General features: G+C 42.7%; 1 protein-coding gene across 3 annotated transcripts; it reads left to right on the top strand.

Moving 5' to 3' along the window:
* Positions 1–846: 846 nt before the first annotated feature.
* Positions 847–5,153, top strand: hsdl1 (hydroxysteroid dehydrogenase like 1). Of its 3 annotated transcripts, none has more exons than XR_013936466.1 (5): positions 847–1,305; positions 2,404–2,881; positions 2,976–3,059; positions 3,771–3,902; positions 4,781–4,981. XR_013936466.1 is itself a non-coding variant. In XM_080491402.1 (5 exons), the coding sequence occupies exons 1-5, from the start codon at positions 1,086–1,088 to the stop codon at positions 4,844–4,846; spliced, it is 948 nt and encodes a 315-aa protein (XP_080347528.1). In that variant the 5' UTR covers positions 857–1,085; the 3' UTR covers positions 4,847–4,976. The 3 variants fall into 3 exon arrangements, 2 of the variants coding, with proteins under 2 accessions (XP_080347528.1, XP_080347529.1); XM_080491402.1 differs by having other exon boundaries at positions 857–1,305; positions 2,404–2,849; positions 4,781–4,976; XM_080491403.1 differs by lacking the exon at positions 3,771–3,902 and having other exon boundaries at positions 859–1,305; positions 2,404–2,849; positions 4,781–5,153.
* Positions 5,154–10,400: the final 5,247 nt, after the last annotated feature.

Here is a 10,400-nt window from a genome sequence, read left to right as displayed (position 1 = left end):
ATGAAAATGGGACAATTAAACCTTTTCGCTGTTTCGTTTATAACGGACAGCAGAGAATAAAAAATAGAAAATTCCAGAGGAAATGTTGTGTGCCTGCCTGTTCTTTGATTTCAGCGTCTCCATGGCAACAGATTCTGATCTCGTTTCCGCTCCCATCCGCTTTGCTTGGGACATTTTTTCACAGTTTTCTGTGACTTTCTTTGGAATGTTTCGCCAAATTGTTAACAAAACTAAGCAGCAACCTACTCCCGAACGTTCTGCACGTTTTGATGTGCTTTTTGTGTCATGGTCCCAACGGGAGGGGAATTGGTACTTACAGAAATAAACAGCAGAAAAATAATAGCAGTTTAAAAAATAACGTCTCCCTAGGATAGTAATCTTTGTACCTTGCCACTGAGACTGGCAACAGAATCACACATAAAATCAAAATAGAGTCACCGACAGTCTAACTAAACATATGTTCTAAATAATATGTTGAATAAGAATAGTCATTAAAGAATGCAATTGCTTATTATCTGAAGAAAATACTGCATTTATTGATTCGTTGATATAATTTTACTTTTAGTAAAGTACAGTTATCCTTGAAACTGATTGATCCTTGTTTGTTGCTGAATTTAGAAATGTGTGTGTATGTCTTCCTATAAATGAAAACAATCCTGATTGTTCTCGTTTTAGACCACCATTGTGCTATAATAAATATCCAAAAATACATATTCATCTAAAAATCAATTATTTATATTCATATAATTTGCACGTAGGATTCATATTTAAAGTCTATTGGTCAATTATTTTAATCTACATATTAATTAAAACGTTCGATCACTGTTATGTCGGATTTTTGTCTTTAGTCTTGAACGCATCACGGTCACATGATCCAATGTTTCGCTCTGCTTCCGGTGTCTGCTCCAGATTGACATCCTTCAAATGCTTTAAAAGATCCATCAAAACTAAACTTTTAAGAAGAAAAACTGACACGAACGATGCCGCCGTCGATTGGCGGGTTGGTTTAGGGATCCGATCGCCTGTTCGCGCCACAATAAGGAGGAAACGCGACGGTAGAAGCCGCTGAAGCTAGGCTCGTTAGCATGGCGGCTGTGGACAGCTTCCAGCTCCTCTATGCAGAAATCTCTCGGTCCTGCAGCGGCTATTATGAAGCCCTGGCTGTGGTGGGAGCCGTGTACGCTGCCAGCAGGGCGGTGGTGCTGCTGAGGGACTGCTGCGGCCTGGTCAGGGTGCATTTCCTCCCCAGACTGAAGCCCAGGAGGAAGCTGAGCCAGAGATTCGGAGCCTGGGCGGTTTGTTATGGTGAGAAAACGAAGCTCAGCTCTTTAAACATCACTTGTGTTTCTGTCAGATGTCGACGTGGTCCAGGATCCACCCTGGACCGGTCACCAGTCCACCACAGGGCCACCTTCACACGGACTGAGGTTTTTACAAAGACTGATATTTCTCTGCTTTTCTTCCATTTACACATGAACGCAGTGAAGCGTTTCCACAGACGACGCCAGTGTTTCCAGTGTTTCCAGGTGTTTCCAGTGTTTCCGGTTGTTTCCAGTGTTTCCAGGTGTTTCCAGGTGTTTCCAGGTGTTTCCAGTGTTTCCAGGTGTTTCCAGGTGTTTCCAGTGTTTCCAGTTGTTTCCAGGTGTTTCCGGTTGTTTCCAGTGTTTCCGGTGTTTCCAGTGTTTCCAGGTGTTTCCGGTTGTTTCCAGTGTTTCCGGTTGTTTCCAGTGTTTCCGGTGTTTCCAGTGTTTCCAGGTGTTTCCAGTGTTTCCAGTGTTTCCTGACATTTCATAATCTGGTTTCAGATCATCCCTTCATCCTTTTCACAGCCTGTTTCTGTTTTCAGGTTCTTTTCTGATCCTGCTCACGTAAGGGAAAGAAAACAAGCTTTTGTGGCCAACAAGTTAAAACGATCAACCCAAAATCCATTTCTAGCAGCGTAGGTTCAAATCCTGTCAACAACGTTGCCCAATCAGTTGTCACCATTCCCAGCAGGAAGCACGAATCATGTGAAAAGTATGGGTCCAACCTCAGCACCCTGTGGAACGCCATCATTCAGTGAAGTCCTCCGACTGAAGGAACTCAGATGAATAAAACTGACCTGCGACGTTTCTCCTGCAGGACAAATGGACCTGGAACTTGTTTCAACACCAGGATCCAGGCTGGGCTTTGTTTACTGTGCAGTACACAGCTTCTCACTAAATATGAATTGAATTAATCTGATCGAATGTCTGTGAGCTAATCAGAGGTGAGAATGTCTGGAACAGTTTGCTGAGTTGATCTGACAGACTTTAGGATCAAGCAGTTGTTTGTTGTTTGCAGCTTTTAAAATGGATTTACAGAAAGTAACTGACAGGATGGAGAAGGTTTAAACTTTCAGATTCACTTCCTGTGTCCTGCCAGGCGCCTCGGAGCCCGTCGCCACAGCGTACGCCGAGGAGCTGGCCAGGAACGGCGTCAGCATCGTCTTGGTGGCTCAGAACCCGGCGTCGGTCCGGGACACGGCCGCCTCGCTCTCCCAGAACTACGGCGTGGAAACCGTCGTCGTCTTGGCCGACTTCTCTGTGGACCCGGCGGCCGGTAAGCTCGTCCAGGACGCCGTGAGGGGGAGGGACGTGGGCTTCCTGGTGACCAGCGTGGACGAGTGCGGCGCCCCGCCCCGCCCCCTGGCTGAGGCGTCGGAGCAGGACCTGCTGGACCTGCTGAACAGGAACGTGGCGGGCGCCACGCTGCTGGCCCGCCTGCTGCTGCCGGGGATGGCGGCGCGTGGCCGAGGAGCCGTGGTCAACATATCGCCGGGCGGCTGCTGCAGGCCGACGCCCGGCAGAGCCGCGCTCGCCGCCGCCGCGGTGAGACGCTGCTCACGTTCGCTGCATGTTGTGTGAGAGCAGCATAATAACAGCAACTAGAAAAATACAAGTCCAAATCCATTCTAAGTGTTATCAGCTGCTAAGTTGACTCTGGACTCCCCTCAGGGATTCATGGAGCGACTCTCCACAGCGCTGCAGCTGGAGTACGGCAGCAGAGGCGTCTTCATCCAGAGTCTGACTCCTCTCCAGGTAATTCCACCGACACGACCTGCTGCACACAACCACTCCGGGTTATTCGCTCATAGAAAAGAAGCTGGGAGAGTTTTTAGAATCATGACTCAGCAAAAACGAAACAAGCTCCTCCCACATTGTCAATTAGCTGCTTTAGCTTTAATAAAAAAACATCAATTTTCATTTAAAAGTAAACTTTGTCATTATGATCTAATTATAGTCACTTATATCATTTCTATGTATATAAGCGCATTTTTAGTTAAGACATTGTAGTTTCACATATCAGCACTACATTTAATTGACTTTTTAATATACTTTAATTTAGTTGTACTTGTAGGACAATACTATTCTGCATCTTAACGTGATCAACGACACATTTTTCTAGAAAACTGACGGAGATATAATCTGCTACATGTGACGTCCAAGACCTGAAGTCTTCTTAGGCTATTGTTTAGGCCCCGCCCCTTTCACCTCCCACAACCAATCACTGCATGGCAGAAAGACTGACTGACATTGTAACGTGTTCATCTTAGCTTGTTAGCATTAGCAAGGATTAGCAAAATGCTAACAGTAAGTAAAGGATAAGGAAGTAGTAAAACATGACTAACATAAAGGGAAAAGTAGGAAAGGAGTTCCACTCGGAGGGCGACTCCCACTAAACTGCCGCTGCCATGGTAACGGTCATGGAGTCACGGCTGGCGTTCACAGCGTTTTTCTTTCTGTCTTTAGATTTCTTCCAGTAGACGGCCGACGTGGAGAGCGAGCTGGTTGGTGCCGAAGCCCGACGTTTACGCTCGCCACGCCGTCTCCACGCTGGGCGTGTCCAACCGGACCACCGGCTACTGGCCACACACTCTGCAGGTCGGCGCTCAGGAAGTCGCTCTGTAGCTGGTCATTTAACAAAAGAGTAAAAACAGCGACAATAGCCAGAATTGCTAAAAATGCATCGATTAGCAAATCGTATTTTTTTGAAAACAGGAAAAGAATGATATAAAGGCAACGATAAAACCAATACAATCAAAAAGGTTTTACATTTCTAATGAATAAGAGTATAAAAAACTTCGAGGAAATGTACAACGGCTATAAATAGCTACATAGCTAAAATGGCTAAAGCAGGTTAAGCTAGAATGGTTAAAACAGAAAAAATGTTCAGGAAAATAGAAGAACAAAAGGAAATGAGATCAAAACATGAAGAAAAGGAGAAATGCTAATATTGCTAAAGCTGCTAAAGCTGCTTCAACCAACACAAACTTCAAACGGTGAAAGATGAAAGATGAAAGGTGAAAGATGAAAGATGAAGCAGCTCAAAAGTTCAAAGTGAGAAAAAAATCTGCCAAACAAATGAAATGAAATCTGGAAGTATCTATGAAACGTCATGAATCAAACCTCCGTTTTTAGAATGCTGAGCAACTTGTAGTTATGTCTTCATTTCAGATTATTAACTCATTTAATTTAGTACAAAGGATTATAAAAAGTATTTTGTTTAGTTTTATGTTTTTCCTGATGAACCGTTTCTTTAACAGAAATGTTATCAGACGTATTTTCACTGTAAAGCACTTTGTGCAACAAGTGTTCTGAAAAGTGCTCTTTAGATAGTTATTATGATTATTACTATTATTAGATTATGATTTATCATGATTATTCTTATAATAATAATAATGATTAGGCAGATGATACAGCTGTGGAAACGGTGTGAAGCTGTGAGCTGATTCCCTTCCTGGTGTCTCTTTCCTCCACAGTTGGGACTGATGAGGAAGATTCCAGAGTGGATTTGGCTCCTCGGCTCACACGTCTTCATCAGCTGAAGCTAAAAGCTTCAAACAATCATCATCATCACCTTCCATGGTTCCCTGGACCAGGTGACCCTCAGCTGGCTGATCCTCCTGATGTCAAAGATCTGGGACACAAATATTCAACCACATAAACTCAATCATAAAACCAAGATATTGGGTGTTTTATCGGTGTTTAAACATGATCGATGGCGATGTTGAACTTCCCACTGGACCATGACTTCATGACTAAATCTGGTTTGAAACCAGAATCTGTGTAAAGCTTCAGGAGCTCCAAACCCAAACCAACATAAAGTCACACTGAGCTGTGTTTCTATTTCTCACCATCGCAGCAGAGCTGAAACACGAGACGTGACCGTGAACAAACCGAGCTGAAGTCCACCTCGCCTCTTAAAGACACAAACATTTAGTCTGCACCCGTGTAGGGTGCAGACTAAATGTTGTAGAAGAAACAGGTACTAGAAGTACTATATGAAGTACTATATGAAGAACTTTGGCTTCAAAACAAAAGCTCACGGTGTCTCCATCACCACTGAAGCTCCACTGTGTAAACAGTGTTAGAGAACACGTCTGGTCCAGAGTGGAAACACTACTAACCTGCTAACCTACTAACCTGGTTAACTCCTGAAGGACAAACACCCAGACCTGCAGAAGGAGTTCAAAGAACCACAGCTAGTACTTTATATACCCATGAAAATATAACTCTGGAAAACGATGTAAACTATTAGAAATATTAGTATTATAAATATAATAAATAATATAAAAGAATAGAAGATGAAAATATTTTATTTTAGCCATTTAATGTTATAAAGATTACTGCATAGTAACAAACCATTTAAAGACTCTGGTCCTACTGAAGACACGATCTAATGACGTGTTTTGTCTTCTCTGTTTATTGGCAAAAGTATCGGACTGCATGGTGGTATCGGTACCGATACCAACATTCTGGTATCGGTACCGATACCAGAATGTTGGTATCGTGACAAAACTACACCTGTACAAATCATCAAAATCACAAGAATCTAGTTTTAGTGCTGATATTTGGCCGTGTCCTCTGCCTTATTCACACACACACACACACACACACACACACACACACACACACACACACACACACACACACACACACACACACACACACACACACGAAACAGATATCCAGATGGTGAAAGTTGACAGATTCCAATACCAAATCCAACCTCCAGGGGCAGCGTCACACACCAAATTCTGACATTTTACCATTTTTGGGTTATTTTCTTTTTTTTCTTTCTTTAGAAACAAACTAGATCAAGACATTTTCAGTTTTAGGAAATTGTGTAAAACTGGTCCCCGTATTGAGAGTTGTATTATTTTTTACGTCCACGTTCCCATGAGGTAGAAAAACAAACACACAGAGAGCAGATATTGGACTCAAACACCAAATCCAACCTCCGGGGGCAGTGTCACACCAAATCCTGAAATTTGGCCATTTTGGGACCGATTTATTTTGAAGAAACAAACTGCTTCCTGTATATCAGGAGGCAGTTTTCAGCTTCAGTGAACTGAAAACAATGAAGTAGAAAAACAAGTACACACGTACACACTCGTCCATTAAAGCAACAGAATCAAACTGATTCAACCTGAAAAATATATTATGAATAAATGTTGAAGTGACAAAACAACTTCTGGCTCTTTGCAGGAGTAAAAGAGAGAAAGTAAAGAGTAGGAACCCGGTGGTTTTCATGACTGGAGTGTTGCTCTGATGACCGACATGCTGCTGGAGCGTCAACGAGGTTTTACTGGTGAAGCTTCTCTGGGAGACGCTTATTTAAGAAAAACACTTCAGAATGAGTTTTCTGATTTTGGACGTTTTGTTTAGAAACTCGCGCTACTTTTGGTTCCATCAGGAGGTTTTGCTCTCGGATCTTATTTATTTCTGTCACATTCAGACACTTTTATTGTGTTGATTGCTTGAGAAAAAAGAAAAGTGTAAAGAAATGTTGAGTAAATGTGTTTATTGGAGAAAGTTGGATTAATAAACTTGCTCCAGCACTTTGTTGTTTTGGTCCTGGATGTTTTATGTGTCTGAGTGCTTGAAAGTGGAGAATCGACCATAAAGGAGAAGAAGGTCGAGATGATTGACCTGGAACGTCTGACTGCTGCAGAAACATTATAGAGGCTCAACGTTCAACATCAGGAGCCTCACAAACATTTCATAGAGAAACTGAGGGTGAGGGTGAGGGTGAGGGTGAGGGTTAGTGTGAGGGTGAGGGTGAGGGTTAGAGTTAGGGTTAGTGTGAGGGTGAGGGTTAGTGTTAGGGTGAGGGTGAGAGTTAGGGTGAGGGTGAGGGTTAGGGTGAGGGTGAGGGTTAGAGTTAGGGTGAGGGTTAGGGTGAGGGTGAGGGTTAGTGTGAGGGTTAGGGTGAGGGTGAGGGTTAGAGTTAGGGTGAGGGTTAGGGTGAGGGTTAGAGTTAGGGTGAGGGTGAGGGTGAGGGTTAGTGTGAGGGTGAGGGTGAGGGTTAGGGTGAGGGTGAGGGTTAGGGTGAGGGTTAGGGTGAGGGTGAGGGTTAGAGTTAGAGTTAGGGTGAGGGTTAGGGTGAGGGTGAGGGTTAGTGTGAGGGTGAGGGTGAGGGTTAGTGTGAGGGTGAGGGTTAGGGTGAGGGTTAGTGTTAGTGTTAAGGTGAGGGTTAGAGTTAGGGTGAGGGTGAGGGTTAGGGTGAGGGTGAGGGTGAGGGTTAGGGTGAGGGTTAGGGTGAGGGTTAGTGTTAGTGTTAAGGTGAGGGTGAGGGTTAGAGTTAGGGTGAGGGTGAGGGTTAGGGTGAGGGTTAGTGTTAGTGTTAAGGTGAGGGTGAGGGTGAGGGTTAGAGTTAGGGTGAGGGTTAGTGTTAGTGTTAGTGTTAAGGTTAGTGTTAAGGTTAGGGTTAAGGTTGGGGTTAGGGTTAAGGTTAGGGTTAAGGTTAGGGTGAGGGTTAGGGTTAGTGTTAGTGTTAAGGTTAGTGTTAAGGTTAGGGTTAAGGTTGGGGTTAGGGTTAAGGTTAGGGTGAGGGTTAGTGTTAGGGTGAGGGCTAGGTTAGGGTTAAGGTTAAGGTTAGTGTTAAGGTTAGGGTTTAACCCAACTTACTGCAACTCCTCCGCAAATCTTTACCACAAAACTCAGAAAACTTTCATTGAGTTTTGGGCGTCACTTTACAGAACAACGGAGCTCGGCGCCACTGAGAATGTTCCGTCGCCATGGAAACGGAGGAAAAGGCAACTTTGAAAAAAACGCTCCGACTCCGTCTCCATGGAAACAAGGTGAAATGCAGCTTTTCAATGATGCTCCATCTCCGTGGAAACGGGCGAAACCGCTGTGCCTTGTTTCATTGCAAAATCAAACAACAGCGCCACCTTGTGGCCCAACATACCAATGACATTTTGATTGTTTCTGTCGTTTCCATGGTAACGGACATCATTTTAAAAACGTTGCCGTGTAAACGTGAAACTTTTGTGAAACACGAATGAAAAGCGAAGCGTCCTCACTTGTCGTGTCTTCAGGACCTGAACGGGCTCAAAGTCCTTCGGTATTTGAATTTCATCGCTATAATTTCTGTTTTTAGTGAATTTTTTTCTACTAATTTTCTTTAATTTTTCAACTTCTAAACCTTAAAAGTAAAACAAACTGTTGTGTTTCTCTCCGGTTCGGTCCAGATGAGTTGAAACGAGGGAAGAGAAGCTCTGATCCGACAGCCGGAGGAGGAGTCGTTGTTTTCTTTCCTCATGAAAGTCGTCAGATGAACAATGAAAGAAGTTTGTCTTTCCTCCTGACCTCCATCCTGACTCCACTGTCCCTCATTATTCAGCCGGTAAGAACCTTTTTAAACTTTTCCTTTCAAACTGGAGAAAATTGTTTGCTGGAAAAACTTTGACGCAATTCGTTTGTGCAAAAACACGAAGGCATCACTGGCAGGTTTTAGATCCGGTCAGTTCTTCCCACGTTAGCAGCATGTTTTCCTTTTCAGTGAAGTGATTATGATGTTTACTTTAAAAAACATTAAAATGATCAATTTTACTGAAATATTCTAATATTTTCGACACTTTTAACTGCTTAAATGTTGGATTTCACATTATTATTCACATCATTAGATATTGATCACTGTTTTGATTTGTAGCAAAGAAACTAATAATTCCATTGAGAACATCTTTGTTTGATGTGTAACTTAAGATTGGACACGTTTGGTTTTAATAAAAACTGTTTTATCCTCCATTTCGGTCTTTTTATGAGGATTTCTGAACCCTTCATTTGGTGAATGACCATATTTGGTCACGTCCTCTTTTCCATCAGTTTATTTCAGATCCAGAAGACATGTAGAACCCTAACCCGAACCCTGTAGAATACCTTGTGTGATTCTCTAACGCTGCAGGATTTGAAGGATTTGTGTGAATAATGACAAACTAGAACACTCCAGTGATAATAAACATCTTGTTTGTGCCTGGTAAGGAGAACATGGGAATAAATGATCACTTTATTGGACTGAATGAGGTTAAAATGGAGAAATATTAGCAGTTTTCATCAGTTTTATTCTTTTCCTACAGAATTTATGATGATTCAATTTTAGATTGTTGTGTTTTGTTAATAGTTATTATTGTGATTCTCTAGTAAAATGTTGTCCTGTGATGTTAGTTCATTTTTCACATACAGGCTAATGTCTTAAAGAAAATATAAACGTTGTCTTTGTTGTGGTTCAGAGTATAAAAGATGAAAACATTTAGATTTTCACCAATACCAAACAATTAGGACAGAAAATGACGATAATTACAACATAAAACCAATTTTAATGAAACTTTCTGGTGTAAAATGCAGAGAAACATCCAGAAAAGTTCTTCTGGAACTGTTGCATTCTGGGAGTTTTTGCAAACTCTGATGCGAATGCTAGTTAGGTAGCTTTCATGGCAGCGTCACAATGTGTCGGCTCTCAGTGTCGTGTCCATACTCGTGTCCATACTCGTGTCCATACTCGTGTCCATACTTGTGTCCATACTCGTGTCCATACTCGTGTCCATACTTGTGTCCATACTCGTGTCCATACTCGTGTCCATACTCGTGTCCATACTCGTGTCCATACTCTGGAGAAATGTGTTAAAAATTTTGTTGGAGGTTCTGGTCCACAGGCCTGATGTTTGACTGGTTCACACTATTTACAGCAGTATTTAAGAGTATTCAACCTTACGCTGCGATTATTTCTGCTTCTGTGTCTCTCAAGCTTTTGTCTTGGGTTGCGAGCTAACGAGCATTAGCCTCGAACCTGTCAGGGTGTAAGAATACCCAGAATGCAACAGCTACAGGAGAAGCTGTCACTGGATTTTGCACAAGAAGGTTTCATTCAAATTGACTTTATGTTGAAATTGTAGTAATTGTCAGAGTAATTGTTTGGTTGTGTGTACTCTTAAAGAAAAACTTCAAAGTTTCCATCTGAAGGTGATTACGGCTGGATTTGACCAGTCCGGCCCACTGCAGCTGAAGATGAACTAAATGTGTTGGACGCCTCTGATGGCTGGCGTCGCCTCACACTTTGACATGCAGCTTGTTAACAGTGACAATCTGTTCCTCTAA

The sequence above is a fragment of the Lipophrys pholis genome (genome assembly GCF_963383615.2).
Source record: "Lipophrys pholis genome assembly, chromosome: 21".
Taxonomy (NCBI): Eukaryota; Metazoa; Chordata; class Actinopteri; order Blenniiformes; family Blenniidae; genus Lipophrys; species Lipophrys pholis.
The sequence above is the reverse complement of the archived record's forward strand: the minus strand, read 5'-3'. Positions and strand labels throughout refer to the sequence as shown.